Raw genomic sequence first — 12,206 nt, forward strand, 5'->3', positions numbered from 1 at the left:
CTGTACCATAATTGCTTATGGCAGTATCTTTCTTCTAAACTTGAGCTCCTTATGGAATTGCAACTCATTCATTCTGTATCATCACACAAAACCCAATGATAGCTGGGTTGGTTGGATGAATAAAATTGAAATTGGGCAAATGATTGCATAAATTAATGAATGAAGAGAAGAATGGTGAATGATTGGAAAAATGGCTCAGCTTTTCCAAAGCCGCCTTTTGTATTGATGTTGAAAGCACATGGTGGAGGCAAGATGGGGCCTCAGTGAGCAGGGATATCAGTCCTTGGTGTTTAGAAACTTAGGGTTTGTTTCCCACATCATGTCTTTCTCAAGCAGTAGCATTGACACAATGCTTTGAGAAAGCATTTGTGTTTTTGCTTTTGTTCATAATGCTTTTGTAAAAAAAAAAAAAATACCTGTCTTTCTTCTTTACCCTTTGGGTTTTGGATGTATCTTTCTTTTAGGAGCTGTTAAAATCACCAAAGGACAATAGAGTATAACGTTGTCTTATTAGAAAGTTGTACACCTGAAATTTATATGTTATTAACCAATGTTATTCCAATACATTTAATTTTTAAAAAATCACCAAATGCGCCCTGACCAGATTGGCTCAGTGGCTAGAGCGTCGGCCTGTGGACTGAAGGGTCCCAGGTTCGATTCCGGTCAAGGGCATGTACCTTGGTTGCGGGCACATCCCCAGTAGGGGGTGTGCAGGAGGCAGCTGATCAATGTTTCTCTCTCATGGATGTTTCTAACTCTCTATCCCTCTCCCTTCCTCTCTGTAAAAACTCAATAAAATATATATATTTTTAAAAATCACCAAATGCAAGAAGAACTCTGGAGGTCTACTGGATGCTTGAGGTGGGGGTGAGAGGAAGGAAAAAAAGGAAACAGAAGCAGAATGGCTAGGCCAAGTGCCTTCCACGGACAGGTAGAGCCAGCAGTCTGGGGCACAGAACAGGACGAAGCCTGTGACATGTGGCTTTGACAAAGGCTCCTGAGAAAGGTCTGTCCAGACAGGCTGGCGAGGGGGAAGAAGAGCAGCTCTAGATGAGGAGGCAAGCCGTGTGGGATCTTTATCAAGTGACAAACTTTTGGATTCCAATTCCCCCTTCCTTTCCTTCATCTGTAATGGAAGGAGAAGTTTCCCTATCTCATGGGATTGCTGATGGTTTTAAGTAAGATCACTGCTGTAAAGTACAGTCATCTGAGATCCATCCCAGATATCCCCTCTTCCACAGAGTTCAGCACTGGTCCTCTCACTAATCCCCGTATGTCTATTGTTAAGTTTATCATTGCATTGCGATGAGTTTGCCTGTACACTTGTCTGCCCATCAGAGAGTGATATCTATGAGAATGAGTGAGTAGGTCTTATGCACGGGCATCCCCTGTATCCAGCTCAGGGCCCGGTACAGAGGATAGAAGATGGATAAATGATAAGTTCTTTTCTTCTTCCCTGTTCATAATGCTCAGAGATACAGATCATTGAAGGTGATGACACTTATTCCAAGATGGCCTATAACTCCCAAGACTCCACATTTAGCAAGTCAATAAACAAACAGCTTCTTTACGGGTAGATAAACAACCGCAGGTCAACAAACCTTGGCATAATAAGATGTTCCTCTGAAAAGTGGCCCAAACAGCAACGAGGAAAAGACGCAGGAGCTCAACACATCATATGCCGGTGAAGGGGTATAAAAGAGAGGGCCCCAGGGAGCTGTGCCAGTCAGGCAGCCACCTCGCAGCACTCACCAGGAAGCAGAGGCACCTCCATCATGTCTGGAAACTGCTGTTCTAAGAAATGCCCCTCCGTGCCAGCCATCTCTCTCTGCTCCACGGAGGTGAGCTGCAGAGGGCCCGTCTGCTTGCCCAGCTCCTGCCAGAGCCAGACGTGGCAACTGATGACCTGTCAAGATGGCTGCGGAGCATCCAGCTGTGGCTCACAATGCTGTCAGCCCTCCTGTTCCGTGAGCAGCTGTGCCCAACCCGTGTGCTGCGAGGCCACCATGTGTGATCCCTGCTGTTCCGTGAGCAGCTGTGCCCAACCCGTGTGCTGTGAGGCTACCACGTGTGAGCCCTGCTGTTCCGTGAGCAGCTGTGTCCAACCCGTGTGCTGTGAGGCCACCACGTGTGATCCCTGCTGTTCCGTGAGCAGCTGTGTCCAACCTGTGTGCTGCGAGGCCACCACATGTGAGCCTTCTTGCTCCGTGAGCAGTTGCTGCCAGCCCGTGTGCTGCGAGGCTGCTTCCTGCCAACAGGTCCTCTGTGTGCCCACCCCCTGCCAGCAAGTTGTTTGTGAGCCCAGCTGCTGTCCAGCTGTCTGCACTGTGCCTAGTTCTTGCCAACCAGTGGTCTGTGAACCTGCTTGCTGTCAGCCCGTGTGCCCCACGCCCAGCTGCTGCCCATCCGTCTGCTCTGTGGGCAATAGCTGCCAGGCTGCTTGCTGTGAGCCCAGTCCCTGTGAGCTATCCTGTTCCGGGCCCAGCATCTGCCAGCCAGCTCCCTGTGTGGCTCTGGTCTGTGAGCCTGTCTGCCTTCGCCCTGTCTGCTGTGTTCCGAGCCCTTGGGAACCACCTTGTGTCTCTAGCACTTGCCAAGAGCCCTCGTGTTGTGTCTCCAGCATCTGCCAACCCATCTGCTCAGAGCCCAGCCCCTGCTCACCAAGTGTCTGTGTGCCTCGTCCATGCCAACCTGCTTGCTACATAGTCCAGCGCCGTCAGTCCATCTGCTGTGAGCCTATTTCCTGCCCATCTCCCTCCTGCCAGCCTCCCTGCTGCCGCCCGGGGTCTTCTGCATCTGCCATCTGCCAACCGACTTACCCTCGGACTTTCTACATACCCAGCTCCTGCAAACCGTCTTGCACGACTTCGGTCCCCTACCGCCCAATCTACCGCTCCATCTACTCTGGACCCCTCACCTACAGGCAGCCGTATGTGACGTCCATCTCCTACCGCCCTGCCTGCTACCGCCCTTGTTACTCCATCCTGCGCCGCCCGGCCTATATCACTTCATTCTCCTACCGCCCGGTGAGCTCCTGCCTGCCTTATGCTAACTCCTGCAAAACAGATTGCAAAAAGTCCACTTCCAGCCAACAGGATTGTGCCGACTCCACTCCCTGCAAGGCGGAAGTCTCAGAGGACAATCCCTGCCAGCCCACGGAGGACAAATCCACCAGCCCAACCACCCGTGAGGCCACAGCCAGCCAGCCTGCTGCCACCAAGCCTGCCAACCGCTGAACGGACCTCAGCCCACCAATTCCTGCAAAGCAAACCTCCGACTAGAGAGGAAGCTTGACTGCGCCCCCCCGCCCCAGCCCCAAAGCGCAGCACGACGTAGCTAGAATCTTTTTCTTTCTGCAGCATCACTCACCATCTGCTTATGTTTCAAATAACTCTTCAGAAATGACAGTATCTGAATGGCCCACATGAAGGCCTCCTGGGCACTGAGAGGACACTCTGGGTGCCTGTCTGCTGCTGTCATCGAGCTGTGCCACATCATCTCAAGTCTCTTTCCTGGCTACATTGCTTCCGGTCCTCCTGCCTGTGCTCCCCCGCTGTGTGCTCATGCTCCTTGGGGACCTCCTCAGTGAGAGAGGGTATTTAACTGTCCAATAAACATGGCTAAGTTGAAGCGACATGCTGTTTTCACCTCTCTCTTGTTAATGCCATCACCTCATCAGCTGACTTGCCTCGTCTTTGAGAGCAGCTCCATCCAACCATTCATCCATCCGACAAGGTTTATTAGAGACTGTGAGGTGCCAGGGACTAGGTTAGGCTCTAGGAATGAGACGACAAAAGTCTCAGTCCCTGCTCTCAGAGCTCACTCCAGTGGAGAGACAGATGGACAGAGAGACAATGAACTATACTTCATCGTGCTAAATGCTGGGGTAGAGGCAGGCACGGGCACTGGGAACTCAGCAGGGTGTTAGGGGGAGCCAGGGGAGGATTCTTGGGGACTGTGATACTGAAGCCTTGTCTTTCAGCACAAGTAGGAATTGAGCAGTTAGAAAGCAGGAAGGAAGAGTTTTCTAGGCAGAGGAAGCACACACATGAATTATCTGTGAGCACACTATTCACTAGGTGAGGCCTGGGCAAACGTGTGCTTAGAGGAGTGGTGAGCTCTGAGGTCAGGTAATCAGATCATGAGCTGCTCTTGTCAGACCTTGTATGCTGGACAGAGGGACTTGGATATGGTGCAGGGCTGACATGAAGGCATCAAGGAATTGTATGCTGGGCAGTGACATGAAGAGCACTGTTTTGGAATGTCCCTTTGGCCTTGGTGTTGAGAACTGCAGTGAGGAGTATGCTCTTGGATATAGGGAGACTGGGGAGGAAGCCAGTGGCTTTGGGGTGGGATGAAAACATGTGTGTGTGAGGGGGGGGTCCTAATTACAATAGGAAAGGATTTTTTTGTGTAAGAGCTTTACTTATGTTCTCCTAGTCCTGTAAGACACATTTTTTTGTAAAAACTCCATACATAGCCTCTTATAATCTCTAAGGATGGAGTCTCTTCAAAGTGATCATCCATTACACATAATACACAGAACAAAGGGCTATCCTTTGTCCTCAAAATGCAGCTTTTGCTCTCCTAAGCACAGGGGATGGGAGGCCAGGGCTCTCAACTTTGGCACTATTGACATTTTGGGCTGGGTCATTCTTTGTTGTAGTGCTGTCCTATGCTTGTATGATACTAAGCAGCATCCCTGACCTCTACCAACTAAATGCCAGTAGTGTCTCCAGATTGTGATGACCAAAAATGTCTCCAGGCACTGCCAAACACCCCCTGGGGAGTGTGTGTGCAAAAACTGCCCCTGTTTGAGAACCACTGGATTAGACAATGCAGAGTAAAAAGTGAAACTTGTCCTGCCACTGGTATTGGCGTTCCTGTCTCATCAGACTATTGGGATTTAGCTCTGTCTCCTTCCAGAGTCAAGAGAGGAGTTAGCCAGATTTTAAATCTCTGTGCCAAGCATGGACTCAGTGTTTCATGTAAATCACAGTCATTCTGTGAGAAGATTTCTTCTCCCCTATTTTATAGGTGAGGAATATAAAGGACAAACAATGCAAGTGCCCATCCACAGAGACAAGAAAATTATGGTATAGTCATGTAATAGATTATTCTGCTGCAGGGGAAAATGACTGGACAATGGCTACATGCAATATAAGTGAACCTTACCAATGAAATGTGGATTAATATAAACAAGCCTCAGAGAGCACACATGTATCTGAAGTTCAAAACAATACACATACATGAATTTACATGTATGAGTACATATGCATGTACACATATATGCAAATACACACATTATGTTATATATACTATCCTATATAATAAATAGCTAATTTGCTAATTAGACCAAACAGCAGAATGACCATCCGGACGACATTCTGGATAACGCCGGGGCTGCGAGGGCCAATCCCCTTTCACGAATTCCATGCATCAGGCCTCCAGTATATTTTATATCTATATTCACAAGGGGATGATAAACATAAAATTCAGGATAGTCATAGCTGGTAACATATAAATGATTAAAACCCAGTTCTGCCCAAAGCCTGTGATTTTTCTGTATTGCCATATTTCCTGATGTGATCCCAACAGTCCTTTGTGCCTTGAACTAAAATGAAAGTTGTCTTTATTAAGACGTTTCTTTTTTCCAGCTTTACTGAGGTATAATTGACAAATAAAGTTTTAAGATATTAAAAATGTACAGTATAATGATTTGATATACATATATAGTGAAAGGATTTCTCCCACCTAATTAATGAACACATTCATCTCCTCACATATTTATCATTTTTATGAGAACATATAAGTTTTCTTAGCAAATTTTAATTATGCAATGCAGTGTTATCAACCATGTTATAGCCATTAGATCTGCAGAACTTATTCTAATAGCTGAAAGTTTGCACCCTTTTACCAACCTCTTGAGAGGTTTCTTTAAGAAGAAGGGAGGAAAGAGAAGAAATAGAGAAAAAATTGATGTAAAAAATGGATTTCTTTGAAACAGTAACAGTGGTATATATGGGTAAAGGATATAGGTATCTTTTTCAGATTGAAGTTGACTGGTTTCTCAAATACATTTAAGTTCCATTTTGATTAACTTACTTGGTATTTATTCCTAAATATCTACATCCCAAACCTCTCATCTCTCAAGTATTTCCTTTTGGGAGATAAGAGGTTTGGGATATATATATTTAGGAATAAAACATCCTTTAGGGGCCCTTGTAGTTTACAAGATATTGAAATGAATAGCGATGAAATGAGGGCAAAAGAAGTGATTGATGCTGTGACATAAAAAGCAATGGTATATTTCATTCCATCGCCCCTTTCCTCTATCAGTCCATTTAAAGAACTCATATGCATATATGATAGCCCATAAACACAGACAATAGCACGGTGAAGGCCTCGGGGGGAGGGGAAGGTAAGGGTACAAGGCGAAGGGAGTCAATGGGGGCGGGGGAAGGGAACATCTATAATACTTTTAACAATAAAGATAAAATTTAAAAAAGAAAGCAGAGAACACACACACAAATAAAAAGATATATGTATCCCTACCAAAAAAAAAAAAAAAAAAAAAAAAGCAATGGTAGAGGAAAGGCATTTTAACCACTAGGGGAAGAGTTTTCTAGGCATCATTCAATCAGAAAATTGTCTCTTTTTAAAATGAGGGGGTGGAAGGTATAAGGTGATGGCATTTTGTATCTGGTACTTTGAAAAGTATCTTCCAGGATGTCCGGCACTCTCAATAATTCTGAGACAGAGAGTAAGAGCCAAAGTAACCTGAGCAACAGCAATGCAATTGATGAACTCCTGGTACTTTGAACACGGGGTCATGAGCTAAGAGGTCCAACAGAGTGAGTTAGCGGCAGAACCAGAAATCCAGAGCAGCCCTATCTGGCTCTCAAAGCCATGGTCTATCCATCCCACCCTGCATCTCCATTGTGAACCAGGCCAGGGTGTGGACCGGTGTGGGATGCTGGAGTTGGATGGTGAAGCAGAGCCTGGACCAGCCCAGAGGAAGAGGGAAAGAATCAGAAAAGCACCTTGCAAATCTCTCTTGGAAGAGGTTGATTTAACACTAACACAACTTCGCAGCTATGGCCTCATGTCACATCTGGTTGTTGTGTTTTTATATTTATAGAATATATATGCTTTGACTTCATAGTGTGAGTTTAACCTTTCCTGATGAAGCATATGGCAGTTTTAAATTTCCAAATTCAATGATTGTCTTTGGATGTATTGATGAGCAGAGGTAAGTACTCATACCCGTTTGATCTGATGACTACAGTCACCGGAGAGGGCAGATGACCCCTAGCGTGGGGTCTGGGCCACCCACACGTAGCAGGTGTATTGCTGCAAGAATGTCAGCCTTCAGTCACTGTGTTAAAGTCATCCCATTCCCCCTCCAAAGTCGGGAGGTCTAGTAGGTGGTCAGTTTCAGAGGAATTTGAGTCAGCCTAACTTAGGGTTGAATCTTATTTCTACCCTTCATTACTTGCATAGTTTGGGGAACACGATTTAAATTCCAAGTTGGTTTGTTACCTCCAAAATGGTGGTGACAATTATACCTAGTAACTAGGGTCACTGCAAAGATCCCATGAAAAATGCCGCCAAGGACTTGGTACGTAGTAGGTATGCGATAAATGGAAGCCATTACTATTGTCATTGGTCTTAGCAGAGTTGTTTCAGGAAAGCCAAATGGGAAAGGTCTAGAAAGAATGTCCTTGACTGATTTTCTGCTCTCCTTCTCTGACATCATCCTCCCTTAACTGGGTCAGGGCTTCATTTCCGGATTGAATGGCACAGAGCTGCATTCCTGGTGGGAGAGCGGGCTACGGCCTCCTGATGAGAGGTTGTGCTGGGAAAGGCCTGCTTCCGGGAGGTCGGAGCGCAACCTGTAAAAGCGACAGCTCATCGCAGGGCAGGAGCAGCATCCAGGAATCCAAACTTAGCAAAGAAAACTCCCCGCTCAACAGACAAGTTGTAAAAGCATCTCCCCGGCTCCTGAAGCCTGCTAATCAGATGTCTGCCTGCAAACCGGTGGAAACAACAACAAGGAAAGATGCTCTATGTCGCGCCAACACCCCTAGTGGAGGCCTATAAAGGCCCCTGTGTATCAGATGTCTTCCTGGCAAATGAGCTCCAGCGCCATGATGGACGGCTGTTGTCCTGGAAATGCCGTGGCCATTCCAGCTGGGCCCACCATCTCCATGTGCCCAACGAGTGGCAGCTTCCGAAATGGCATCCTTTTGCCTAGCTTCTGCCGGAGCAGAACCTGGCAACTGGTCACATGCCAAGGACACTGCCAGCCATCCGGCAGTGTCCCAGGAGGCTGTGAACCTGCTCCATGCCACCCTACCTGCCTTCCAGCAACTTCCTGTGTGGGCTTTGTTTGCCAACCCATTTGCTCCTGCACAGCCTGCTACGAATCCAGCCCCGGTCAGGCTCCTCGTCTGGTTAGCTCCTGCCAGCCCTCCTGCTTAGAACCCACCGTCGGCCGGGAAAAGTGCTGCAAAGCCAGCCCCGGTCAGCAAAGTTCCTGCCAGGCACCTGTCTTCATGTCCGGATCGCGCCAGGCAGCTTGTGACCAATCAGTCTGCCGTGACACTAGGTCCTGCCAGCCATCCTGCTCTGAGGTGACTCCCTGTCCTGAAACATCGTGCCCACCGACCGCCTGTGCAGCTACTCCATGTCAGCCAACTTGCTGCCAAGCGGGTTCATGCCACCCCATGAGTGGCGAAGGTCAGCCCTGCAGATCAACTTATTACCAGCCCATCTGCTACGTTTTCAAGACTTGCCAATCAGTTCCCTGCATGCCCGTTCCCTGCCAGCCATCGCCTTGCGTGTTCGGTTCTTGCAATCCTGCTTGCTGTGTGACCTCCCCTTGCCAGCCACCGCCCTGCCAAGCAGCTCCTTCCAGATCCTTCATCTGCTGGCCGGCAGCTAACTGCCGGCCCCCTTGCTCTGTGAAGAACTCTTGCACACCCGCATCCTGTGGCACCGGGCCTTCTGGTCAACCAACCTGTGGCGGACCCACCTCCTGCAACCAAGGTGGCTGCAAATCCCCTTCCCACCAACCCGCCTGCTGTGTGACAGGTTTAGGCAAAGTGTCCAGTGGTGACTCCAATTGCTTCCAGCCAAGTCCTCCACGTCCCTGCAAAGCCAGCCCCTGCTTGCCGACTTCCTGTCAACCCGGCCTCGAGTCCAGCTCCTGTAAGGCAACTCTTGGCTGACGGAGCCCTCTTCACACCTCCTCTGAGCTCTGCGGCTGTCTGCCAGGGTACAGCCATCCCGCGGCGCCCGCCCCCGGCCAAGCACAAACGCTGCCTGCTTGCTCACGCACCCCGTTCCTGCCCCACCCTCTCTCCAGGTCCTGGCGTGGGAACCTGTCCGGCCACAGGAGATCCTTCCTAACCAAGGAGAAGCTGTCAGCGAGCATGGTCCCCACAACAGCTTGCCTTCCCTGATGTCAGTTCACTTCACTTCAGCAAGGCCTTCTTCCCACTTTTCCTTTTGATGCTGCCCAGTCCTTCAAAAGACTCCTTGGCTGCCAGCTGCTCATTAAAGTGGGACTTGTCAAGCATGATGAGCAAGACTCTCAGAGCGCTTTCCTTCCTTTCAGTGCACCGCTTTGTGGATTTCCTTCAGGCCTCCTTGGGCCACGACGACGCCGGGCCCTCTGAGTCAGGGTCTGCCTTTGGTGTTCGGTTCTTGCAACCCTATTTGCTGATAAAGTTGATGTGCCTTTTGTACCCTCTCAGTGCCATTTATCTTCTTCCCTTGTCAGGTACACCCTTGTATGCCCTTCTAGTCACTGTTCCATTAAATAAAAACACAAACAATACATACGTACTATTTATAAAGAAGTCAAACAATATATATATATATTTTACCAGGGTTTAGAAATTTAAACATTTATATATACTAGTATAATGTAAAACTAGGAAATTTACTTTTTTCCTTTATTATTGCTTTTAAGAATACGTCAGGATATTTTACCAGGGTTTAGAAATTTAAGCATTTATATATACTAGTATAATGTAAAATTAGGAAATTTAATTTTTTCCTTTATTATTGCTTTTAAGAATACGTCAGGTGTATGGCTCTTTACTTTGAGTTCAGGTTAGCCATAGTGTTTCTTCCCTAGCAAACTCCTGATGCCTTGAGAACCTGCAGAAAAGACTACAGTAGGTCCTTGGGTTACGTCGGAGATCCGTTTCTACTGCATGACATAATGCGATTTTCACCGTAAGTTTCACCTACATAAGCACCTACGTCACTCACATGGAGCACATACACAGCAGTAATGAAGTGAAACAGTCAAAAAAATTTAAAAGAAAGAATAATTCCTGACCTTTATTTGTGGTAAATAAAAATAATAATAATAAAAAACATAAAGCAAATATGTACATACTTCGAAATGTCGGAACTTTATTTATTTATAAATAAATGGAAGATGGTGACGTAACCATGAAACGACATACGTCAAGTCCGACGTAACCCAAGGACTGCCTGTATTCTGTAGCTCTGCCCCAAGCTGTCTGCCTAATTGTCCCTCTAGTACATCTCTCATCCAGGGTCTCAGCTTGAACTGGGGATCAAGGGCTTATTGTTATTGGGTAAAGTGAGAAGTTGCCATTGGAAATGAGACATGTTTTGGCAACTGTCACTGAATTCAGTCTATATTTCTGCACTCTCTTCATAAGGTATTAGGAGAGTCCTTTCCAAATCGCCCTGTGGAAATCCAGATTCATTTTCTACTAAGTTTCTTGGATCAACTGATCTAGCAAAAATAAAAAGTTAAAGCATTTGCCATGACTTGGTCTAAGTGGTCCCATGTTCTCTTTCTAGGGAATCGCAAAGGGTCTTTTGAGCAATCCATCCTAGAATATTTTTCTGAGGTGAGGTCAAACTTGAAGGTGCATGATTTGCCGAAACTTGAACATGGAATGGCATTTGCTTGTCTGAACACATTCGGCATCTCTCGTCCTCTAAGATCCCTCACTGTCGATGTGTGTTTTACTCCTATTCTCTAAGTGCTCTGGGACATAATGTGCAAGAAACTGAATGAGGCTCAAGTTTCTTTATCACGCCCTTATCTTGGGTAAGGAATGTTTTTGTACTGAATGAGGCTCAAGAGCTTGGTTTTTATCACGCCCTTATCTTGGGTAAGGAATGTTTTTGTCTAGAAAGAGGGTCTGAAGGCTTTCTGGCCAAGGGCAGGCTATAAAGCTGAACCAGGAACAATAAAGAAGACGTGACAATAAAGGAGACATATGCATGCTTTCCTTATCGGCTTTACACTCTCTACTTAACGTAGGCTTCCTTGATTTATGTTTTGGGCATGAGAAAGTCTGAAGGGGTCCACTCTGGTGTTGTTAATCAAGGTTTCTGAGAGGAGAAGGCCTGGGAGCGCCAACACAGGATTCAACCCCTCGTAGAAAAGGCTTCTAACGGAGAGGTTCCCATGGGATCAGAAAGGGCTGGGATTGGGGAGAGACTGCTGTGCCTGTCTCAGCAGTGAGCAGAGCCTTCCCTCTAGGACCCAGTTTTCATTAATATTTGTAAACGGACACAGTGCTGCTACACTCTTTCTGAGCTTCCCATAAATTCTTGGCCATATGGCGGCTGGAGAAAAATGATGAGAGTGACCCGACTTGTGGGTTTGATTCACGAGTCTGGCTGAAGCCAAGGAGCAGTGGAGCCTTCCCGGGCAGCTCAGACAGGGGCTGGAGGTTCCAAGGCACTAAAAGAAAAGTGGAAGGAGTGGATGAAATGAAGACGGAGGCCGAGTCCCTGAAATGAACCCCTGTTCTTTCCCTAACAGTCTCACTTGCACAGGAGTGCCTAATCTAGATGTTGACCTTCATGTCTGACCCATCTCATAACAAGTGTGTAACTCATGGGAGGGAGGGAAGGAATATGATGGGTGTGAACAAAGACACACAAAAAATGAGTAATGCAATATTCTGATGATAACTCCACATCACTGATAAAAAATTTTTTTGGAAGAGAATGATAAATAAGTCCAGCGATCCAAAAATACAATTAGAAATATCATAAATAACCAAAAGATATTATGGTAGGAATGAATCAAAACACAGATTTCATGAAAGATGCTAATGAGGCAATAGTATGAGTGAGGATGCATAAGTGGGGCCTACAGCGAGATGCCACCCAACACTTGGAATCTACACTAAAAAGGA

At 46.9% G+C, this 12,206-nt stretch overlaps 2 protein-coding genes across 2 annotated transcripts; both read left to right on the forward strand.

The window, feature by feature from the left end:
* The first annotated feature begins 1,775 nt into the window (after positions 1-1,775).
* Positions 1,776-3,236, forward strand: LOC102253159 (keratin-associated protein 16-1). The gene has a single exon (XM_005861831.1). The coding sequence runs from the start codon at positions 1,776-1,778 to the stop codon at positions 3,234-3,236; it is 1,461 nt and encodes a 486-aa protein (XP_005861893.1).
* A 4,914-nt stretch (positions 3,237-8,150) lies between these two features.
* Positions 8,151-9,233, forward strand: LOC102242213 (keratin-associated protein 29-1). Its single transcript, XM_005861969.1, has one exon. It carries the CDS (start codon positions 8,151-8,153, stop codon positions 9,231-9,233), a length of 1,083 nt encoding a protein of 360 aa, XP_005862031.1.
* The last annotated feature ends 2,973 nt before the right edge of the window (positions 9,234-12,206 follow it).

Source organism: Myotis brandtii, unplaced genomic scaffold, assembly GCF_000412655.1.
Source record: "Myotis brandtii unplaced genomic scaffold, ASM41265v1 scaffold157, whole genome shotgun sequence".
In the NCBI taxonomy this organism is placed as follows: Eukaryota; Metazoa; Chordata; class Mammalia; order Chiroptera; family Vespertilionidae; genus Myotis; species Myotis brandtii.

Excerpts from the sequence above, each read along its gene's own strand:
- LOC102242213 (XM_005861969.1), top strand. The coding sequence starts at position 8,151 with ATGATGGACGGCTGTTGTCCTGGAAATGCCGTGGCCATTCCAGCTGGG.
- LOC102253159 (XM_005861831.1), top strand. The coding sequence starts at position 1,776 with ATGTCTGGAAACTGCTGTTCTAAGAAATGCCCCTCCGTGCCAGCCATC.